At 48.7% G+C, this 24,934-nt stretch overlaps 1 protein-coding gene across 1 annotated transcript in view; it reads left to right on the top strand.

Annotated features, from left to right (window-relative positions):
• LOC135385551 (DNA repair protein XRCC1-like) overlaps nucleotides 1–24,934 on the top strand; it is a 314,938-nt gene that overhangs the window by 173,321 nt on the left and 116,683 nt on the right. The window contains exon 10 of the mRNA XM_064614927.1: nucleotides 20,428–20,639. Within this exon, the coding sequence (XP_064470997.1) occupies nucleotides 20,428–20,639 (212 nt within the window). The remainder of the gene's footprint in view (nucleotides 1–20,427; nucleotides 20,640–24,934) is intronic.

The following is a 24,934-nucleotide window of genomic DNA, read 5'->3' on the forward strand; positions in this document are numbered from 1 at the left end:
ACAAACTTGCTGAAGTTGTCGATTATCACTAGCAACTCTTGGTTCCTCTGCGTGCTTGGTATGAATGGTCCAAGGTGGTCCAAATGTACTACTTCAAATGGTTTGTTACCCGGTGTAATAGGATGCAGTTCTCCCGCCTTTTTCCCTGACGGTCCCTTGTGAAACAAGCATTCCAGGCACTGTGAGACATGTCGCTTCACGTACCCGCGCAGACCGGTGAACCAGTAACGTCTCATGATCTTACAGGCTGTTTCTTCTGCGTGGCTGTGCCCCATCAGGTCGTGGTGTTTGATTGTCGTCGCCTTCCTATTGCTCTTCGGGATGACGAAAAGCAATCTCCTCCCGTCTTTGTCTTCGTGGATCTTGTACAGAATACCATCTTTTAGCTGGAATTCCTTTACTTCCCCCTTCTCCCGCTTGGAGCGTTCGTCCGGTTTCTTCTGGAGTATTTCAACGAAGTGCCTCAAATCATCGTCGGCTCTCTGGACCGCGTAAATGCGTTCGGCTTCGTCCATCGTGAAGAACACCTGAAGACGATCTTCGTTGCCGCAGTCCGCCTCACCAGCACAGGGTGCTCTACTGAGAGCGTCCACGTGCGCCATTTTCGTGCCCTCCCTATGCCGAATCGTAAAGTCATAATCTTGGATAAAATCCATCCATCTTGCAATCTGTGGTAGCTTAGTCTTCATTGCATTCATATACACAATCGCTTGACATTCCGTATATATTGTGAAATGAATTCCTGCCAGGAAGTGTCGCATCTTCTCAATTGACCAGACTATTGCCATGAGCTCCAACCTGGTCGAGTGGTACCTCCGTTCTGCGTCATTCGTGCGTCGGCTGACGCAGTGCACCAGATGTAGATCACCGTCGTCTCCTCTCTGGAGTAGCATACCTGCCAGGCCCTCCTGGCTGGCGTCCGTGTGAAGCTCTGTCTCGGCGTTCCTATTGTACAAGGCCAGCACAGGTGCATTGGTCAATTCCTTCCTGAGCGCCTCGAACGCATCTTGTTGCTGATCTCCCCAAACGAAGTCACTTTCTTTCTTCGTCAATTCCGTTAGTGCCCGCGCCTTCAAGGCGTAGAGTGGCACGAATCTTCGAAAATACCCAGTCAGTCCCAAAAAGCGTCGTACTTCATGTACATTTTTTGGCTTGGGGTAGTTACTGACGGCTTCTAGCTTGACGGGGCCTGGTTGTATTCCGCCTCGGGTTATTTTGAAGCCCAAAAACGTTACCTCTGGCATGAAAAATTCGCATTTTGGTAACTTCAACGTCAAGTTTGCCTCTCCAAAGGCATGTAGCACCTTTTCTAACGAGGCCATTCCCTCCTCTACTGTCTTACTCGGCACCAGCACGTCGTCCAAATAGCAAACTGCGGTGTCGAAGCGAAGATTCCCCAGAACTCTGTTGATTAGTCGCTGAAAGACGCTTGGTGCATTGCATAACCCGAAGCTCATATACATATACTCATAGTGCCCGTCGGGCGTTATAAATGCGGTCTTCTCTATTGACTCGGGGCTCATCGGTACTTGCATGTATCCACTTGCCAGATCTAGCGTCGTAAAATACTTGCTTCCGTTTAGTAGATGGGTAGAAATCCAGCGAACCGGTAGAGATGTAGGAAGGGAGTTGCCTCAGGACAGAAGCCGCCGATATTTCGAACAGAGACTGTTCTTCTTCTGGGCGTTTAGTCTGTCAAGCTGATCATCAATTATCGGCAACGGGAATCTGTCCTTTTTAGTCTGCTGGTTAAGCCGCCGGTAGTCAACAACCTTGCGGTACTCCCCATTCTTTTTCTTTACGAGGAGGACGGGACTGGCGTATGGGGACACCGAGTCGCGAACAATTCCCGCTTCCTTTAGTTCTTCAACAATGCGCCTCAGTCTTTCCCTCTCGTCATGGGTGGCGCGGTACGGTCGGCAGTAGACGGGCTTCGCGTTCTCAATTTCCTCAATGGACATACACGTTGCAGATGTTTTTCCCAGTTCTGTTAGATCCATCGCGAAACGTTGGCGGTGCTCATTTAGCATTTCGACAAGAGAAATCTTTCCTTCTTCGGTGACATCCCGTCCCACCGTAACCTGTTGAGCCCTTATAGGCTCGCATGCGTCCTTCGTTGCCGTTAACACAATATTTTCTTCGTTTGCAACGCTCTCAGACTTTCCTGGCTCGTCAGAAATTACATCCAGGCTTACATCTTCGGCCCTCCCAAGACTGAAGCCCTTCCGAACCACAAAAGACAAATTCGTGTCGTTCATTACAGGCACACGAGTTTCCCCTTCGTGTAGCTGCAGGAGACACCCCAAGTCCTTGTTCTGGTGTGTTAACATGATAAGAGATGTCTCTGTCTTCGATACGGTATGGGCCCTAACGAATTGAACGGTGTTTGGCGGTACTTCGACCGATTCAGAGCTGCGCAATGTTAATTTTCCGCCGACAGGTTCCAGTTGAAAGTCTTTAAATGGCCCGTCTTTACTCCTGTCATACAACTTCATTTGATCTTTCGCCTTGATCATCACAACATTGTCACGGTCAATGAACGTGCGGCCGATGAGCATGTCATAATCGATTGCCTTATCGTGCACAATACAGGCTTCAACAGTCGCTACAACGTCGTCGTTAGCCACCTTGATCGTTGTTTTACCAATTGGCATTGTTTTTGCCTGTCCCAGCCCGAATAGCGCGTCTTCGTTGCAGGCTGGTCGCACGTGCGCACCCGCTTGCAAAGCCATTGATGCCGTGATAATTGTCACTGCGCTGCCTTGGTCTATAAATGCCTTTGCCACACATTTTTCGTTTATGGATGCCTCCTTGATGTACTTCTCGGCAGTGTGTTTACCTATGCAAAGCATTTGCTTGGGGTTCGTTTGAGCCTTGTTACACTCGCGATTGCCGTGTCCGTTTTGGTTGCACAGAGTGCAATACTTAATCCTCTTCTCCTTAGGGCAATTTTTGGCGAGGTGGTCCCCATACTCGTTGCAATTAAAGCATTTCAGCCTACCCTGGGCGTTTTTGGCGGGGGCGTACCTCCCTCCTTTCTGTTTTGGACCCGTTGTAGCCAAATTCTGATCCTTTTCGTTGGGTGTTTTGGAAGTCGAAGTGCCGAATATTTGTTTACGTTCCTTTTCCATCACAAGACAACGCTTCATATCATGAAGAAGATCTTCGAGGCATGCGTGTGATTTTGGCGTTAACATTTGGTATGCACTCCTATCTAAAGTACACAATAAAACCTGCTCTTTGGTCTCCGCGTCACTCAACCCGCATCTCTTGCAAAGATGGACCTTGTCCATAAAATATTCTAACAAGGACTCACCCCTTTGCTGTACTCTTTTTCGCATGTCGTCGTAGCGAGTAACAGCGCTCACTCCGCGAACAAACATCTTCCGAAAGTTCGTCACGAAAGAGTCCCACGTCTTGCAGTCGCTGACTTTGCTGGCGTACCATCGTGCCGCTGGTCCCGTCAACTTGGCTTGCACAAGCATCAGTTTGGCGTTGTCGGTCCACCTGCATTGCGCAGCTAGTTGCTCGAAGGTGTTGAGCCATTCTTCTGCTTGTCTCTCATCCCCGTCTCCGTTGAAGGATTGTACTTCTTTGGACAGGTCCGGTAACACAGCTCTGGGAATGGGACCCTCATCCCTCGCAGATCTGGATTGAAGAAGTTCCCGCAGCATTGCGTCTCGACTTGCCTCTTGTAAACGCAGGAACTCCAGCAGCTGGTTCAGTGGATCCGGCTGTGCAGCTGCTTGATTAATTGGCGTCGATTCCGTCGATTCGGTGCTGTCGTTTCGAAGACTGCTGTCGTCGTCTCCGGCCGTCGTCGACACAGAGCCGTTGCTCCGTAACGTTGGTGGCATCTTCAGTCGTGAGGTAACACAGGAACGTCGTAGCCGTAATACGTCGGGGCTAAAGGAACTGATCCCACTTCTGAAAACTGTAAGGGGGGGCAAAACTTCGAAGTGCGGGGACTTGTCCCCAGCAACAGAAAAACGGACAGCTTGGAGTCGAAACACTTTTTCGAACGTCTTCGAGACGTTGTAGTTTATTTACAATATATACATTCTTCCCAAGGTCGTGGCATTTCACGGACCTTCATTCCACGAACCGGGACCGCAGCGAGCCCGGGATTGGTCCCTTTGCGTCGTTCCCGGTCCTCGGTGCGAGCACAGCAGGGTGCCTCGATGTCCGCGTCTCAAGTTTATGGCAGGGAGCAGAGCGCGACAGGGAAAACAGATTCCCTCCTCACACGATCATACACTATATCTATTAAATCAACACCACAAGGCATTCCATTGAGATCAAAAATAAAATTGCTCCACGTTACTTATAAAATTATCTGACTCGAAAACACTTCCGGGCAATGAATTCCAATCTTCTATCGTTCGAGGAAAGAAACTATATTTAAATGCATTAGTTCTTGCAAAAATTGGTGCTAGCATTTGTTCCCGCTGACTGTGTCGTGTTCTTCTCAACAACGTAGGTTTCAGAGAATTTGGTAAATTTAATGCGACATTTCCCATCAGACCCTTACGAAGAAATAATATCCGACTAATTTTTCGGCGCAGTTCAAGTGTCTGAATGTTGTTTACCTGCATCAGCTTACTAGGTGAGTCAGTTCTTCTGTATTTCCCAAAAATGAATCTTATGGCTCTTCTCTGTACCCTCTCCAGTAGTGTAATATCCCTTTTCTGATGCGGGTCCCAAACTACTGCTGCATATTCAAGTTTTGATCTAACAAATGTGTTATATGCGAGTAACTTTGTTTGTGTCGGTGCATATTTAAGTTTCCTTTGTATAAATCCTAATTTCTTCAGGGCTAATGCACAGATGTCAGAAATGTGATCAGACCACGTTAGTCTACTATTGATTGTCACCCCCAAGTATTTATACTTATGTACTTGGGATATTTCTTGACTCCCAAGAAAATATGGGAACACACTCGGTAACTTTTTTCTTGTAAGTCGCATCAGTACTGTCTTATCCAAATTAATCTTCATTCCCCATTGTCTACACCATTCTAAAACTGCTACCATATAATTCTGTAATAATAAATGATCAGCATGGCTCTTGACCTCCTTAAAGATCACACAATCATCTGCAAATAGCCTTATTGAAACACCTTCTGGAATCACAGTAACAATATCATTGATATAAATTAAGAAGAACAACGGTCCCAATACGCTTCCCTGAGGGACACCGGAACTAACAGCACACATGCCTGAAGGACGATTACTAATTTCTACAAACTGTTGCCTGTCATTGAGATATACTTGGATCCATCTCACAACAAATGCAGGGAGCCCTAAGCTTTCCAAACGATATAACAACTTTCCATGTGGGACTTTGTCGAAGGCTTTGCAAAAATCCAAGAACAACACATCTAATTGACCACATTTGTCTAATACACTGGAAAATTCATGTACAACATCCACAAGCTGAGTGGCAGTTGACATATTTTTTCTAAAGCCATGCTGATATTTGGACAAAACATTGTGGTCGCTTAAGAACTTCTGTATGTAGACAACAACAACGTGTTCAAGTAATTTGCAACAAGTACTAGTAATTGACACCGGCCGGTAATTGCTGACAAGTAACTGATCACCTTTTTTGTGAATAGGGACTACACGCGCCTTAAGCCAATCACCAGGTAAAACACCTGTAGATAACGACAAGTTCAAAATGTGTGATAAAAACCCAGATATCTGTTCCGCGTAGTGCCTCAGGAATACATTTGGGACCCCATCAGGCCCTGTTGATTTTTTGGGGTTCACATTGAGGAGCATCTCAAGGACACCCTCTCTACTTAGAAAAAGGTCACAACCAGAATTAGCAAGATGATTCCGTAATTGGTAGTAATCCCGTTCCATGTAGACACTTTGAAAATAGTTGTTAAATTCGTCAGCAATTAAACCCGCTTCAGTTATAGGTACATCATCTACACTTGTTTTTGTCACCTCTTTTTGTGGTTGTTTCAGATAGCGCCAAAATCTCTGCGGATCGTTCTTAATAAATCCTTCAGCCCTATGCTTAAAAAAGTTTGTTCTAGCTTGTTTAACTTTCGTCACCAAGGAACATTTTAAGGATATATATTCTGGCAAGTAAGTTCTAAATTTTTTTACGTAGCCGCTTAATTTTACGTTTCATGTGAATAATTTCACGACTAATCCAAGGGTTTACTCTGCGCTTTGGGACTCTTCTTATGGGAACAAAATTGTCAATACAATACCCGACGGTGACACGAAACTGTCTCCACAGGGTCTCAGTGTCAGTTGAAAGAGTGTTAAGGTTAAATTCAAGGTAGTTAATTATCCCAATATCATCTGCTTTACTAAAATCCTTCGTCGTGGGGACATCAGAAGCACTCAAAGAATGCTCTTCGTGAAATGTACAGTTATAATTTATTAAGTCATGATCTGAAATAGCCTCTTCCACCTTAACTGTACCCTGAACAAATCCTTCACTGACAAAGAGAAGATCCAAAATTGAATTACCTCGTGTGGGTTCTCTTACCAACTGAGATAAATTCATCGAAAACATTATATCCAAGATCATATCAATAGCTGATGCTTTACCGTAGCTGATACTTTTGCATAAAAGCATTTGCGAAATATAGAAGTTCAGCGCTATGAGAGCATCTGCTACCTTTTAGGGGCGCAGTTGCAGTTTTCATATAACAAGGATCGAACCGACATAATTCGAGAAAATTACCCTGGAAATAAAGACAGATTCGGTGGTCATTTTTGTCGCTCCGTCAGAAGGGCGCTGTCGCGGGAGAAAATAGGGATCATGTGACCGTCTGTTAAAACAAATTGTGTCCTCTTCACAGCGCGAAGGAAAAGGGGTACATGATTCGTTATCATAAAACGACAGGTAACAAAAAAGCCTCGTGCAGAAACATTGCACTGGAAGCAGCGGTAGCGACGGCAGCACACTGTGCCGCTTTGCACCCACGCAGGGATTCTGCGCGCCGACGTTTACGTTCGACTTCGGCAAGTGTGGCGGTTATTCTGTCGACAGCAACGGCAGTTCGCTTGGCACTCCGATGGTCAGCTTCACTCGTGGTCGAGACTTTCCCCAAAATGTTGCCAGCTCTAATGACTATGCCACATTGTGCGACACGACGTTGCCGCTCATCGCCTGCACGTGGGCGCTTTTCGGCCGCGCCTGTCTGCCCCTACGTCTTTTGCCGACATCTGGCCGAGAGTAATGGCAGCACACTTTGCCGTACGCCGTTTCTACGCATCCTGGACGGCACGCCGCTTACGTTCGTTTTGAGAGTCGCGAAAAAAGAAACAAAGAAAAGGAAATAGAAGAAAGAACAAAGGAGTCTGGCAACTAGGAGGGGCCGAAAGAAGAGGCTCGACCTGTAAATCAAACGTGAACGCATTTCATTGGTTGCTGTTTTGTATGGGGGCACCGTGACACCGAAATTTCCCCAACAGGGAGGTGTTGCTTGGAACAGCAAAGCGGGGATTTCGTGACATTTTTTTTTTCCACAAGGCTAGTTTAATTTCATCCCGTGAGCATACAGGGTGCCCCAGCTAAAGGCGAACAGATTCTTGACATATATCCATATTAATTTTTTCGAGATTAAGTCAGTTGCAATGCAGTATACGCTGAAGGGCACTCCTTAAAGGACAACGGAAGCGAAGTTTGTCAATTGCAAAAAAGGGTCCGAACAAGGTGTAAATCTTGCATAGAATTATGGTGCCACTAGTATTTTGCGAGTACGCTGCACGGATGGGCATATTTTTGACGATTACGAGCCCACTAAGTCGCCCACCCGATACGATCGTCCATGGAGCGCGGCCGCTGCCGCAAAGCACTGCGGGGAAATCTGAGGAGCGCGTGACGTCAATTACCCCTCGTGCTCCATGTGCAGCTGCCAGGTGAACGGGATAAACACGGCAAATTCCGAACAACGCCTCAAGATGTTCGATTCGGAGATTTCGTGGAAGACTGCAGGCGATATATCAGATGAGAGATGGGTTCGTACCTATGCTTCCTCGTCTCCCTTTTTTCCCCGTAGCGGGAATCAGACGTACGCCGGAACGCCAAGTGGAGGTAAAGATTTGTGCCTTCCGTTTTCTTGAAAATACAGAAGGGGCCGCTCCTTCTTTCAGCCTGATGAACTTCGTTGACAAGCCAAGGCCTATGAGCACCTCTGGATTTGTTTTGAACTGTGGCGGCTCACCAGCGCGACGATAACGACGGCCATCTTCATCCCGCGCATGCTCGCGCTCACACCACGCATTCACCTTCCATCGGATTAAAAAGCACTTTGGCTCGCAACCTCTCTCTACCTGGTCGCGTTCTCTAGGCCTCTACACTTTGGTGACCCGGACGTGATCAACTACCAGCAATCATGCCTAACCAAGGGGACACGCCGCCCGAACCGTCAACCCCATCTCTCCCCCAGGTAAATGTTTCAGAAATTAAGCTTCCGAGTTTCTGGAACAACGACCCCTCGCTTTGGTTTGTACTCGTCGAAGCGGAATTCGCGAAGCGCCACATTACAAGCCAGCAGACCAGATACCATCATGTTCTAACGTCTCTCTCAACATCCGTCATGGCATAGGTCCGGGACATCGTCGTAAACCCTCCCGCTTCTGACCCCTATGACTATATTAAACAAGAGCTAATTAAGCGCCTCTCCGAATCGCAACAGCAACGCCTGCGTCAACTCCTTACAACCGAAGAATTGGGTGACCGTTCCCCGACTCAGTTTTTGAGACGAATGTACCAACTCCTCGGCGATGAATCTTCCGCCTTGGACGAGTCGATCCTCAGAGAGCTCTTCCTTGAACGGCTTCCTGAAACAGTCCGGATGATACTGTCAGCGTCGGCCACCGTTCCTCTGCTTGAGCTCTCCGAGTTGGCCGATCGCATCATGGAAGCTACACCACCTTTTGTGAACACCCTCCCGATCGCCACCGCCATGCAGAGTTCGGATTGCCACCGCCATGGCTGAAGCCCAAACACATGACCAAGAGCTAGCCCGCTTACGCACCTCATCTACCCTGACCTTGCAAGATGTCATCCTTCCCGACACCAACATCTCCCTCACGTGCGACCTCTCTACCGGTGCACCACGCCCCTCCGTTCCAGAGCCTTTACGCTTCACTGTATTCAGGATACTCCACTGCCTTTCCCACCCCGGCATCCGCGCCACCCAGCGCCTCGTCACTGCGCGCTACGTCTGGCCCCACATCAATTCAGACATCCGCAAGTGGACACGTTCCTGCCTGCAGTGCCAGAAGGCGAAGATTACCTGGCACATCGTCACACCACCCCAGAAATTCCCACCACCGAAGCATCGTTTCGGGCATGTGCACATCGATATTGTTGGGCCGTTACCATCTTCAAGAGGCTTCCGATATTTACTCACTCGCATCGATCGTTACACCCGTTGGCCAGAAGTCCAACCCATCCCAGACATCACGGCAGATTCCGTCACCCTCGCTCTCATGGCAACATGGGTCGCCCGTTTCGGCGTCCCAGCCGTCATCACCACTGACAGGGGCCGGCAATTCGAATCGAAGCTTTTTCAAGACCTTCTCCACTTCCTGGGCTGCCGTCGCAGCCGCACAACAGCCTACCACCCCTGCAGCAACGGTCTCGTCGAACGCCTACACAGACAGATCAAGACCGCGCTTCGTTGCTGCCCTGACCCCTCGTTTTGGGTTGATAATCTCCCTATCATTCTACTCGGCCTCCGCTCAGCCGTCAAGACGGACCTGGAATGCTCTCCTGCCGAAATAGTCTACGGCGCCTCCCTCCACGTCCCCGGCGAATTCTTGGGTCCCCCGTCTCTCGGTTCTGCACCTCTCCCTCCTGCCTCCCTTGACGGGATCCGCGAAGCGATTCGCGCTCTTCAGCCGACACCAACACGACTCCCCGCATCCATCAGCCCATTTGTTTTCAAGGACATTCACTCGTCTACTCATGTTTTCATTCGAAATGATGCTACCCGCGCCCCCCTTCAGCCACCTTACCAAGGCCCGTTCAGGGTACTTCAGCGGACAGAGCGTCACTTCACCGTGGACATCGACGGCCGCCACGACACCTTCTCGATTGAGCGCCTCAAACCGGCCTTCCTCGACCCATCGCACATCCCCCTACCTCCCGTTTCCACCGCCGCTGCAGGACCTCCCGTTGTCTCACCTCCTGCCCGCACTGTCCGCTGGCGCACTCCGCTCGTCCACGGCTCATGACTTTTGCGAAGGGGAAGCAGTGTGGTGGCTCGCCAGTGCGACGATAACGACGGCCGTCTTCATCCCGCGCATGCTCGCGCTCACACCACGCATTCACCTTCCATCTGATTAAAAAGCACTTTGGCTCGCAACCTCTCTCTGCCTTGTCGCTTTCTCTAGGCCTCTAGAGAACCATTCGTCAAAAATATGTCTGCGTAATACTTGTCTTGTTTCACCTGCTTGCAAGTAGGCATAGACGGATTCGCGGCGAGAATAAGTTTCCTGTCTTTCGGAAACAATTGAAATTCATAAAAAAAGTCAGACATCGACGGAATTTGAACTACGCGTCGCTCGATTGCCAGTCGAGCGCCAATGGCTAATACGGCCACGGAAACAACCACAGACTGGTAGAGCGTGTTTGTTCCGAAACATATCCTGGCTGAACGCAAGGTAAGACAGCCAGCAATGTAAGCAGCAAGACTCTCACGCAGAGAGAGAATGAGGCCACCTTCCTTCGGATGGATTTTGGGGGCCAGCCTCGGTAGTGTTGTCTTTGTAATAAACGTCACTCGATGTTTGACGCTGTGTTTGTGCTGTCTATCCGTGTGTGGTTCGTGCAAGGAACACTATGTCCTCGCGTTGCCGAAAGGAAGTCGGCAACATGCTGTAGCACAGCCAGGAAAGACTTCACAAGCATGTACAATTTTTCTTGTCGCGAAGATCAACCTCCGATCGCAAAACAATCGCGAAATGAAAGTCAGGAACTCCAACAGGAGAGACAACGTGCGTAATTTCCGTGGTCTGCTACGTCAGCGCGGCGATGCTCACCAGGGGCTCAGAGTGCTCCACGACCGAATTTTATATCGCGATTATGGCGGCATTTCATCTAATATACGTAAATCTAAGTCGGATTCCTGAGAAATACGTTTTTAACATCCGCAACAGTCTTCTCATATTCTGCCGAACGCGATCCACCCGAGCAATCTGTGCAGTTCCAAAGCAATTCCGATCCCCCGAAAACTGGCACGTCCGGATGGACCTCAGCTGAGGATAATTCCTGATTGGCCACTTGCGCGCGTCGCTCCCACCTCTTCCGTCGCCCAACGCCGAATATCCCCTCGCCTCAGACTTCTGGGGAAGCGTCGCGTTTCTGTTCTTCGCTGCAGTTTTGACTGCCGCTCGCCAAACGGCGCGGCAGGCCTCTAGATAAAACAGTGAGGGAAACGCCCTATACGGTCGGGCCCTAATGCTGGTTCACATTCCGACGTTTCGTCAGTAGCCGCGCTTCGCCGTCGTCACTTGATCATAGTGCCACGAGAGAGCGGATCGAAGCGACGGCGCGACATCATTTTTTGACGTTCGGTTTGGTAGCCATATCAAAATTTACGGTGCAACGAAATTATGCCGAATTTCATGACGAGATACTCGGTGAGTATAATAAATCGATAGCAACCAACCAGCTACATCTGGAGTAGCTACATCCAGATAGCTTATACGCATAATATTCTAGCTAACAAGGTCATTGCGATGGCTGACGCAATCTCTGGATGTAGCGGGCGCGTGCGAGAGAGGCGCACATATAAAGGTTCACTTACCTTGCGAGCAGTCTATCTCACGAACGCGTCAAGCTAGGACGCCGATCGAGGTGTCATTGGAAAGCGCCTGAGAGGTCCTAACGGGACCTTAAGCGATATCGGCTTCAACAACAAAAAACAATATTTTATAAATTTGAAAAATAAAAAAAATTTCAGGGTCAGCGCAGACCCTCAGCTTTTCCCTTTCCCCTCTTGCACGTAGAACGGTCCGATTGGATCGCTCTTAAATGGGCCGTAAACAGGTACAAAAGGTGCACATTTCTTTGTGTTATATTATTGGAACTTAGTCAGTGAAAACTTCTTGCAATTACTAACGCTCAAAAACAAAAGGCGCTTGCATACGGATGAAATATTCACTGCACTCTTTCGCATTTTAGCTCCGCCCCGCGCTCTAACTTTACGTCATTTTGACGTAGCGCTTTCCCCACCAATTACGATTGAGTGTTCCACGTATGATTTTATTTCAAATGCGGAATTGGACTAGATGAGCGTGAATCCTCTTCTATTCAAAATATAAACAGTTACAGCCTCAAACTGAGAAAGAAATGCGTTTAATTTAGGTATCATACGCGCACTACGTTTTCTCTGCAGTAGCACGCAGCACACCACCTGCGCGAATGAATATCCCGGACTACAGTTCCGGAATCTTAGGCAGGTGCGCGATGGAACATCTTCGTCATCTTCGAATGGTTCCGACAACTGGGCTGCCGTACTTTGATTTGATCCACGCGGCATCGCGTCACCAGCTCGCGTGGTACAGTGGATAGCGTGCTGGCCATGTCACGTCGTGACTGGGAGGAACCCGGGTTCGAATCGCGTCATGTGATAGCAGCCCAGCTGTTGACGTTTGCGCCAGCCGGAGATGCTGAAGATGTCATGTCGTTGAATTTCGGAACAACGGAGCGCAAAACGTCGTTTCGCACAAACAAACTGAGCGCTCCGACTCACAGCTGATAACGAAGTATGTTTATTGGCTGGTAATTTGAAACGTCATGTGCGCAGCTGGGCCGCCCGATTGGACGGTAAAACGCTACGTAGCCATGTGACGTATGCGTTGTGGAGAGAGGCTCGCTGGTTACTCATCTTTGAAAACAGTTATACGGGTTAATGAGCTGGCACGAGCCGAACGAAATGTATATTTGGGTATTATGAGATGCGTTCTTTCATGTGGTATCATTATTTCAGAAATGTTTGGTGGCCTGTTTACGGCCCCTTTAAATAAGGTACCACAGCAACTGCACGTGGAGTCCACGTGGCTTCGTCTTTTTCACCATATTGGTGGTGGTGGTGAAAGGGCTCGCCGTTGTCAGCCTCACAGAGGTGGGCAACGTCACGACTGACGCCCTGGGAAATCTGCGTCCTGGGCCGACTACTAAGGGAACTGTGCCGACATATGTCTGAAAGCGTCCGAAGATAACCTAGGAAAAAAACCTAGACAGCACAGCCGGCACCGCGATTCGAACCCGGGTACCTCCCAGTCTCAACATGACATGGCCAGCACGCTAACCACTCAGCCACGCGAGCTCGTTTTCACCATAGCTTTGTGGATTGTCTGCGAATGCCCCTTATTGCCACTTTCTCAGTGGACAGACGCTTTGTCACGTGCTTTCTCCAACATTTTCTTTCTTCCATGTGCAGAGACGTACTGTCGTAGCGTCCACCGTGCCCGACGTGCTTTGCGTCGTGGGAAGCGAAATATAGGGATGCCGTGGTGCTGCGATGTTTTACAGCCGCCCACTATGCATACCTTATCCATGGGTGCGAAAAAAAAAACATGAAAATGTGCGACACCGATGGGCTAAATCAGCTGAAACATCACGTACGTCAACGAAGTAACCGCAACCACAACATCGAGCACATTGGTTACTCCGCGGCGACCGGTTAGTGGAGGAACGCTGCACACGTGATTTTTCCGCCTATTTCCCCCTCTCCTACGCAGAAGTTCAACTTGCACAGAGTATTACGATCCTGACGCTGTACTCCTCGTACCAGTATGTTACACGATGCAAGCGCTAGCGAAAGGCACATCCACTGACATCTGTAGTATATTAAGTGTTTGCGCGCACAGCGCTCTCGAGCAGAGAAGAGGCGCGTTGCACTTTTCTATTTATGGAAATCTTTTCCGGCGGCGTCACATCATCGTGTACATGTACCCCGCAATTGCAATTTTCATTAACAGCAGTTTCGATGAGGAATGGGGTCGCGTTTCTCAATTTCTTGTTACTTTCTAGTCATTCGCTGCAAACATCGCCTGTTTTCGTCTCTCCAATTCTCCGCCACTGTATCCTCACGCTCAATGTCGCACAGCGTAAACAGACGATAACTAATTCAGCGGAAGCCCACGCACACTCTTCCACGGTCTTAGCGAAAAGGCGGGCTCTGGAGAGTTGTATTGAGGTACCGCTACCGGAGCTATCGGTGCGGATGCGGAAACGGAAACTCAACGCACTTGTACACAACTCTCTCCTGAGACAGCCATGCTGTCCTATTGTAATCCATGGAAGCCCATGTTTTCGTCTCTCCGTTTACTTTTTGACGTGAAAACGTTCGTAAGTTCGGTCTGGTAGCCAGGTCAAAATTTACGACGGAACGGAATTATGCCGAATGTCTTGATGCGATGACTCGGTGAGTAATAAACCAATAGCAACCAACCGGCTAAATCCAGGTAGCTTATACGCGTAAGATTCTAGCTAACAATGTCATTGTGACGGCTGACGGAATCTCTGGCTGTGGTGGGCACGTGCAAAAGAGACGCAAATATAACGGTACGCATACCTTGAGGGCAGTCTATCTCGCGAACGCGTGAAGCCAGGACGCCGATCGAGGTATCGTTGGAAAGCGCTTCCGAGGTTCTAACTGGACCTTAAGCAATATCGGCTTCAACAACAAAAACGAAGATTTTATAAATTCGCAAAGTAGAAATATCTAAATTTTGCCAGAGCGTCTGCATACGTATATGAAACTAAAATATGATCGGAATCGAAGGAAACGGCAATCAGAAGAATGGGCGGCCTTGAGAAGAACCCCAAAAGTCCAGCACCGAGCGATCGAGAGAACTACGAGAGCGCCGAAGCAGATTCGCGGCGGAGGCAAATTCGAGTGTCGGCGCGCACGGCCTCCCCTCACCCTTTACCAGTGGGGTAACTTCGACTTGTGTGAGTGTGAAAGTGATCTACAAAGATGATGGAGTGCATCCGTAGGAGAGGAAGGGGGGCGGGGGGGCTCAGCACTGTGTTGGAGCCAGAGCCCGCCAGAGAACCCCAGGTGCAACGGCGACGGGAGGCGGCACGCGGGAACTTTAAAGGGGCACAAAACAGGTCGACGAACATTCTCCAATTATTATGCCCAATGAAAGAACGTAGCTCACGATATCCAAATATGAAATTATTTTGCTTCTAGCGAGCGTCTTTAACACAAAACAATGCCATTCAAAGAGCATAATCCGCGCGAGCCTCTCCTTATCCTTGGAACCGGGTCACGTCACTATATTCCAGCGCATAGCAACACCGAATTCTAGGCGCTGGAGGTGGGGGAGATTTCGCTCTCCTAGCCAATGACGGACCCCACTGAGACAAGCTGCAGCTCGCGAGGGAACTGGTTGCGGGAACATCGCGGTGACCTCGCGGAGCATTTCTGCACAGAAAACATAGTGCGCATGTGAAATAAAATATTGCGGGGTTTTGGTACAGTTTGAACTGGCTACCTTGGATTGGACAAGTGGGAATATGTTTAGAGTTGACCTCACATCTCGATATTACAACAAAATTAATGTATAAGCGTCCCGCATTCTAATTGGCTGATGACGCGCGACGTCAAAATGACGTGTCGCTATTGTCGCCAGGACATCGCCGGGCGGGGCATGAGGGCGAAAGAGTGCAGTGAATATTCAGTCGGCTTGGAGCCATTATTTACTTTTTTGCGACATTTTTTTTAAAACGTTCACCTTTAATGTTCCTGGTATTAGTAAACGATTGATGAACGGAATGAATAAAGTCTTGCATTTCTTTCCACATAAAATTCAGCAAAGGAGCAAAAGAATCGGAGGTCATGACGTTTGACACCACGGCTCGCGGACACGACTGAGCCCGCCCCAATTTCTTTCTTTTTGTGTGCGTGTGTTCCTGCGAGCTAAACTTTTTCTTCGCCGTACGTAGCACCTCAGGTGGGTCTTTTACTCCCTAGCGTTTAAAGGCAAAGGAGAAAGCGCATTTCTTGCAGAGCCACAATAATTCGGCAAAAATCTGCCTCTCTTTCCGGGGCAACTTCCTTGCGTTATATACGCTCAGTTCTTTTTCTGAGAATGGCATAGGCATACCTATGGATGTGTTTTCTCTTATATACACCTTTCATACCGTCATTCATGACTTCTACCTTTCTTCTACATGCCTTAATTAAAAACTTCAGTAGTCAAAATTGATTGAGACTCGTGATGTCGCGAAGCAGCCGCTGTTCAAGTTGCCAAGGATTGGAGAAAATCGAAATTTTTCGAAAGCTTCGTCAAAAATTCGAAGAGGGTTGACACGTTTGCGCATGCGGAAACCTGCAATTTACAGTTTTGACAAGGTTTTTTTATGAAGCGCATGAATAAGTGCCCTAATATTTCTGTTTTTACAAAACAGGAAAAATGTCAATATCTTTCTAACATGCATTCCTGCACACCCACGCCCAAAGCCACATAATCTAAACACTGTTCGTATGAATCGAACAGTCACTCATTCTCCTGCTCGTCGTCAAGAACCGCGGTTGAGTTCACATGACATAGGAGAGAGTTTTTCACACTCCAGTCACTTCTTTCGATTCACATTCCATTTCCATCAATGTACTCACGCAGAACGAATAATGCTTTGGTTGCCGCTAGATGGCGTTAGAGTACTGATCGTTTTTGACCCTTCAGTGCTAAAATTCGTAAGATAAAGGTAATGACAGTTAGAATGATACGGGCCAGTATATAGTTTCTGTATTACAAGAACCATGAAACTCATTCCATCGTATAGATCAGCACATTTGCATCATTGGCTCTCAAATAACATCGAATTACGTGAACCAGCTCGAACCTCGCAAAAAATTGGAAGGTTCATCGAACCATTCGAACCCCAAGGTTCAGCCTAAAATTTTGCGGTTCTAAAAAAATACACAAGAAAATGAATAAATGCAACATCCCTAATTTCGACCGCCCCCTAAGTGGTTGTTACTGCCCCCACAGGGTGGACCACTTGACCTAGAATATACTTATCGCCATTATTGCAACTGAAAAAAGGCATTTTCCATTTTATAAATATCAGTCCGTAGTTAGCGCAGACACCCTGTATGGATATTAAGTGTAATAGGATGAGTTTAAGAGAAGACCTGGTAACGAAAGTAAAAACAATGTATTTACTAAGGAATAAACCGTTTAAACTCCACAACACTGGGAAAATTGTCAATGAGGCTTGGCATTCTTTCGCAGGGAGTCCTGAGGAAGGCATGGCGTGCACCGCAGGGCAAGCCTACGCCATCGTCAGCTTTTCCGTAGCACTTTTCCCGTTACTAGAGTCACTAAATAAGCTTCGCTTCAGAGTATCGACACTGAGGTCCAAGGGAGAGCAGGAGCGCCATCTTGTTTCTGCACCACACCGGTACCATCCCCAGTTGAGGATCAAAGACGACTAACATAATGCTCGCTGTGGCATAGAGAAGTGTGTATGGCTGTTGAGCGATAATCCATGTATTGTCCACCAGAACGTCCCGAAGATGTTAAGGTGAGGTCAAGGCCGTCAACTGCTGCTTGTAAACGAAAGGAACATTTCACCCGCGCACGATAGATGGCATCGTGCGCTAAAGTGCGCAGTGCACGTGGGAAGCGTGGCGCGGAAACAAGATTGCGCATGCTCGCTCTTGGAGCTCAGTGTCGATACTCTGAAGCGTAGCTTATTTAGTGACTACCCGTTACTCACTACACACCCTTAAAAAAAGCGGAGGTGGTCAACCTTTTAGGATGGTAATGGCTTGTCACAAATGTTAGTTCATAAATGTGTGAATTTTAATCCCTTTGGCACGGTGGTACTGTTCAACCCTGGATGTAGGCCCTAACTTTACCGCCCTGGGCGGTCAAATTTATAGCCTTCAAGTGTACAAATGGATTGTCCGGAGGCCTATAGCGTTTGAGCTGTGAGCAGCACGACTTCTTCGATATATGCTGATAGAGTATGTTTTGTTGCTGTAGTGTTTTTTGACGTTTTTAGCGTGATTCATGCATACGAAATTCATGATTTCTTTTTTGCTTTGATTTTTTTTTTTTTTTTGCAGATTTCGATCAGTATAGCAGTCGTAACTTCCCAGTGAAAGTTTAGTTTACAGGTTATTATGAATCATAACATGAGATATCAAGGAGTTTTTCGTCCGGTCACCAAAGGAAAGAAGCGAACACAAATTAACCGCGCTGCAGTCTTCGCGCGCGAAGATGCACGCGCAAGGCACTGGTGTTACTTTGAAAGGTCGTGTTGATTACCGCCATAGAATCACAAATGTGCGAGCAATCTGCCGTATAACGATACTATAGGCTGCGACTTGGAAAATCCTGAAGTCCTCTTCGTCTGACAAGCGACATTACAAGTGAGGGTTCCAAGATTTCCTCATTGTACTAACGGAAAATTTTCCGCCACAAGTGACAACATTTCGGGTCAAAACACAACCGTGTTGCTGTCTGTTTTCTACTCAAATTCCTCAAATGCGATGGTACCGTTTCTTTGAGAAACTATCGTGATGTCATGTAATAAACGTGTTTGCCCTGGGTGGTAAATGGGCTCAGTTACCACTCTGCGTATGTTGTCGACCGAAAGATGCCACCGCAATCGAGGAGGTAAACAGACCCTTCCGCAAGGGGGCGCTGCCGCCGCTGTTACCACGGTTTCAAACCTGCATCCAAGCTGTAGCGGTTTACATGAAAACGTCACGATCTCCTATTCCTTTGCTCCTTTGCTGCATTGTAGCAAAGGCAATACAAGTCTTTATTCATTCCATTCAGTAGTCATTTATTAATACCAAGAACATTTCAGTCGGCCCGTACTGCCCCCATCGCCGTTGCGCCTTGGGTTCGCTGGCAGGCTCTGGCTCTACCACGGTGCTGAGCGCTCCCCCCATCCTCCGAATGCACTCCATCGTCTTTCCAGGTCACTTTCACCCTCGCGCAAGTCGAAGTTGCCCCGCTGGTAGAGGGCAAGGGGCCGCTGTGCGCGCCGGCGGTGGGATTTGCCTCAGTCGCTAATCTTCTTCGGCCCTCCCATATCCCTCTCGATCAGTCGGTGATCAGTTGACCTTAGGGGTTTTTTCGATTCCTTTCGAGCCTCCCTTCCTTCTGATTGCCGTTCCCTTCGATTGTGATCATATTCTGGTTTCGTATGTGTTGACATTGTCGCAAAACTTTGATTTTTCAAATTTGATATTTTATAAAATTTTGGTTATTGTTGTTGAAGCCGATATTGCTTAAGGTCCACTTAGAGCCTCTCAAGTACTTTCCAACAACATCTCGATCAGTGTCGTGGCTTCACGCGTTCGCGAGATAGACTGCGCGTAAGGTACGCGTACCCTTATATTTGCGTCTCTCTCGCACGCGCCCGTCGCACCCAGAGATTGCGTCAGCTGTGACCTTGTTACCTAGAATCTTATGCCCAAAAACGCACTGTCGCACACAATCTGGATCGGTCCGCAATCCTGCTCTGCGCAATCCCGCTGGACACACTGCGCCGTAGGCATATCACGTTCGTGATCCAGGTTTTCACTTGCAGCCGTCTGGCGGAAGCTTTGCACAATACCCACGGATGTCAATTTGAAAGAAATTCACATTAATACATATGCGATTTCATGTTTGTCGATGCTGTTTTCTTCGTTCGGGCCGCCGCCATCTTGCCAGCCCGGAACCGGCACTGCGAGTAGCGAAAAGGCGAGGGATGAACCAGGCGAGGGGCGAGGGAGGGGTGAAAGGCACAGTCTCCAGTACCCAGACGTCTGTATTCTGTCGTCGTCTTCGTCACAGCATTGTCGTGTTTTTATAATCGTTTTATCAGTTCGTTCTTTCGCTTTTTTTTAAATTTTCGTTCTGAAGACGCCCAAATCGGTGCGCGCGCGATAATGCATTCATTATTGTCGGCCGACATCGCTTTGCACGATGGCAGAGACTGACCTTTTTGCCGCCTCCACCTTTTCGAAGGAACCGCGTTGCTGACGCAACTGCCCGTATGTCCTGATTGGTGCCCTGCACTCTGGTTTCCAGTGTCGCGCCGAGCGACCGCGACACCAGTCTGACAGAGACTGTCGCTCGTCACGTCGCAGTGGAAACAACAAGAGCGGCGTCGCTGGCCCGTCGCACGACAAGAGATGCGTAGCGCGCCGCGAAAATCGCGCCAGTAGTCGTTCCATGTGGTTTAGCCTTTAAAGGCGCTGCGTCACATAGCGTGCAGGAAGGAATGGCGGCCAAATTCCACCCTATAGCTCGCGCATTATACGCAGGAAATTGCGGTACACTGAGAGATTGGAAAACTTGTACACGACGCCGACAAAATGTAACTAAATGCAGGTTGGCTACAGAGAGATGAACTAATGATCCGGGCTATTCGCAGCAGTCTAAGCTTAAACATTATTTTTCTTTTTGCTCGTCGTTACAGTTACATGTTGGGCACTTCCAACCGGCCGAGGACACCCGAACCAGAAGATGAGGACGACATATCTAGACCATCGTCGACTCGTTGTGAAAATGCGGCTGCACCCTCTAGCGTCGAACGGCGAAAAGCTGATACGGGAGACAAGGATCCCAAGAGAATGGCTGACACGGAAACGCCTTCTACCTCAACACCTACCAAGAGGGTCAAGATACCAGGTAAATAGGGAACACACAGTATCTTCGCCGCCAGGAAAGTGGTTTGGTTGAATAAGATGTGCACAGATAAACCTACGTGGAACTCGCACACCTGTCACGTTGTGTACTTACGTAACAAACTTCCGATGGCGCGCGACAGCGCATTTATGCGTACAAAAGCTACAGAAAAATCCTGGAAGCCATACTCAGCGTAAAATTGGGGAGGGCTCAGTCGTGTCCGAGCCGTAGTGTTTTACATGAAGACGTCATGATCTCTGATTCCTTTGCTCCTTTGCGGAATTTTAGTTTAGGAAATACAAGTTATTTATTCATTCCATTCATTAGTCATTAATGAATATACCAAGAACATTCAAGTTGATGGGCGCCGCCTCCCTATCGCCGCTGCGTCTCGAGTTCTTTGGGGGGCTCTGGCTCCACCACGGTGCTGACCCCCCCTGGATGCACTCCATCGTTTTTGTAGGTCACTTACGCACAAGTCGAAGTTGCCCCGATGGTAGAGGGTAAGCGGCCGCTGGGTGCGCCGGCAGTCGAATTTGCCTCCGCCGCTAATCATCTTCAGCGCTCCCGTAGCTCTCTCGATCGCTCGGTGCTGGACCTTAGGGGCTGGTTGCGTTCCTCTCGAGTCACCCTTTATTCTGATTGCCGTTTCCTTCGATTCTGATCATATTTTGGTTTCATATGTGCCGACATTCTCGCAAAACACTGATTTTTGAAATTTGTAATTTTATAAAATTTTGGTTTTTGTCGTTGAAGCCGATATCGCTTAAGGTCTAGTTAGAACCTCGGAAGCGCTTTCCAATTACACCCCGACTGCCGTTCTAGCTTCACGCGTTGAGGCGATAGACTGCCTGCAAGGTACGCGCACCCTTATATTTGCGTCTCTCTCGCAGGCGCCCGCCACAGCCAGAGATTGTGTCAGCCGTCACAATGACCTTATTCGCTAGAGTCTCGCGCGTATAAGCTACCTGGGTTTAGCGGTTTGGTTGCTGTCGGTTTATTACTCACCTAGTTATCGCGTCAAGAAATTCGGCATAATTTCGTTGCATCGTAAATTTTGACCTGGCTACCAGACCGAACTTACGGACGATTTCACGCCAAAAAAGCAAACGGAGCAACGAAAACATGGGCTTCCATGGATTAAAATAGGACAGCATGGCTGTCTCAGGGGAGTTGTGTACAAGTGCGATGAGCATCCATATGGGACATAGTTTCCGCTTCCGCACCCGCACCGATAGCTCCCGTAGCGGTATCTCAATACAACTCTCCAGATACCGCCATTTCGCTAAGACCGGGGAGAGCGCGTGGGCTTCCGCTGAATTAGTTATCGTCTGTTTGCGCTGTACGACACTGAGCGTGAGGATACAGTGGCGGAGAATTGGAGAGACTGAAATAGGCGATCTTTGCAGCGAATGACTAGAAGGTAACAAGAAATTGAGAAACGCGACCCCATTCCTCATCGAAACCGCTGTTAACGAAAACTGCAATTGCAGGCGACATGTACACCAGGATATGACGCCGCCGGAAGAGACTTCCATAACTAGAAAAGTGCAATGCGCCTCTCCTCTGCTCGAGAGCTCAGTGCGCGCAAACACTTAGTATACTACAGAGGTCAGTGGATGTGACTTTCGCTAGCGCTTGCATCCTGTAAAATACTGGTACGAGGAGCACAGCGCTAGGATGGTAATTACGAGGCCTCATCATTTAATTCCGGAGCTGACTCTTCTCTCCCAAGCGTGTACTATGGCACGTAGCGATGCGGCAAGGAGGCTGGACACCTAACAACCCTATACAAGTGCACGTGGAAAGCCGGAAGCTGCTGTCTCATCGGAGATGCTGTGTGTAAGGGTACATTTATGCTGCAGCATCGCTGCTGGCACATGGCACATCGCTGTTTGGCGATGACGAAACAAACACATGTATCTCTGTGGGCGCGTTCATGCTGCAGCATCGCTGCTTGCCAAAGATGCACGCCATGATCATCGCCACAACAATGCTGCCAAACATGTTTGAACATGCCCGGGGACTACCTGACTTCTGGCGATGACAGGTCAAACACAGAGATTTCTGTTGGTGCATTTACCCTGCAGCCTGGCTGCTCGCTTATCCTCGCCGCTGCTTGCCGCTCTGCTCGCTGCACCTAGGAATGTAAACATGTTTGTCTTCCTGGTATCATTGATGACTGGCGTCTTGAAATCCGACCTGCGATTGGTTGTGATGAAGTCGGTTTCCTCCTTCCCACTTTTCCTCGTTTCCATCCTTCCACAGTGAACGCTGCTAGGCGACTGATATAGCGAAAGCGAGCAGCATCTTGAGCAATCTGCAGGGTAAACGCACCCTAGCGGTTATGCGAGCAGCGATGTGCTTGAAGCTGCAGCGAGCAGCGAGCAGCGATGCTGCAGCATAAATGTACCCTAAGTCTCTGAGCCAGGGCCTACCGGGAGTATGTGTCGCATTTCAAGATGGAGACAGTCCAGCAACGTGTGTGCATTGACTTCTGTTTCCGCTTACTGTTTCTGTTTCTCGGAAACACAAGTGCGGAAGCGTACGAAATGCTCGAAACAGCTTTCGGAGAGTCCTGCATAATCCGACCGAAGATATTTGAGCGGTATTCCCGTTTCAAAGGTGGACGCGGATCCTTTGACGACCCCCGCCCAGACAAGCCGTACACGAGCCACAACGACGAGACGGTGGCAAGTGTGCGAGAAATCATTCGCGCTGACCGACGTCTGACAATCAGAGGGGTTGCAGAGGACGTTAGAATAACATTTGGTACATGCCAGAATATCGTAACTGACGATTTGCAAATGGGATGTGTCAGCGAAATTGGTGCCCCGCCTCCTGATCGCGGAGCCGAAAGACGATCGCGTGTCAGTTTGCACTGACCTCCGTGACAGAGCTCATGACGATCCCAGCTTCATGTCCTTCCTAATTACTGGAGACGAAAGCTGGGTGTATGACCCGGAATCAAAGCAAATGTCCTCCCAGTGGAGAACAGCATCATCTCCCCGACCGAAGAGGGCGCGGCAGGTGAAGTGCAATGTCAAAACCATATTGATTGTGTTCTTCGCCGTTGACGGGCTAGTTCATGAGTACGTCCTATAAGAAGACAGACGGCGAGTGCGTGAGTTTTACAAAACAGTCCTGCAACGCCTCCGCGACGCGTTGAGCAGACACCACAGTGGGAAGTGGCGCTCCTGCAACTGGATCCTGCACCATGACAGTGCCCCTCCTTACAGATCTGCCACCAGAAATGAATTTCTTTCCGGTGAAACACGATATCCCGTTGCTCCCACACCCTACGTAAACTCCTGGCCTTGCTCCATGCGTCCGTTTATTCCGAGCTGGGACGGGACAAGCGCAATGCCTGCGCACATCACATCTAAAAAATAGTACTGCTCTCGCCCTGAAAACGAAGAGTACTTTGTCTCCCTCCACGGCGATCATGGGTCTCGTTCGCGAAACTGGAGAAAGCAATGAAAGGTCGCTGATTCGATAATGTTGAAGAGACTTAAACCAACACGACGAGACAAATGAGCAAGTGAGTACCAGAGGTGCTCCCATCAGTGGCAGGAACCCTGGAATAAGTGCATCCAATCACAAGGCAGCTATTTCGAAGGAGAAAAGACCTGCTACCCGCTAATTGTACGCATCACTCACAAAAACCAAAAACAGAAACAAGAACAAAAAACAAAAAGAAACAACAGTCCCGGGATTAAATTATCAGACCTCATATTTAATTTGACGGAATTGTCGCGCTTGACGTTGGCGACTAAAGTCTCAAATAAAGTGGCTATCCTTTTTACGCCTGTAAATAGGCCGCTGAGAAGTTTTTTTTTTTCGCCATGTGTGTAAACTGAGTCTACATTTTGCGAAATACCCTGAACGTGCACTTGTACTGTTCTTATTAGTGGTGGCGCGTAATTAGATTATACCGGCGTACGTGAAACATTGCGTGGAAGACAAACCAGGCTGACATTGGGTCGTTTATTGTCAATTGGTACGTATTCGCTTGACACAAGGCTACCGTCGGCCCTCTCTGCATGCAAACGGCATGTGTGATGCCGTTTCTTGTGGCACACAGTGAACGAAGAGGGGCATGGGGCTCTCTCGCTTTGGTTATTCTCTTGTTCAGGCTAAGCTACGGTTCAGTTCACTTCTAGTAAAGTCAGCTACTGGTATCGGGCCTGGTCACCTTTTCTCTACATTATTTTGGTCCGTCGAGCCGGATCTCATCGTCGATCCAGCCATGAACCGAAACCAGAAGGCCCGAGGGATCGTCCGCGCCGCCGTTACGA

The sequence above is a fragment of the Ornithodoros turicata genome, chromosome 2 (assembly GCF_037126465.1).
Source record: "Ornithodoros turicata isolate Travis chromosome 2, ASM3712646v1, whole genome shotgun sequence".
Taxonomy (NCBI): domain Eukaryota; kingdom Metazoa; phylum Arthropoda; class Arachnida; order Ixodida; family Argasidae; genus Ornithodoros; species Ornithodoros turicata.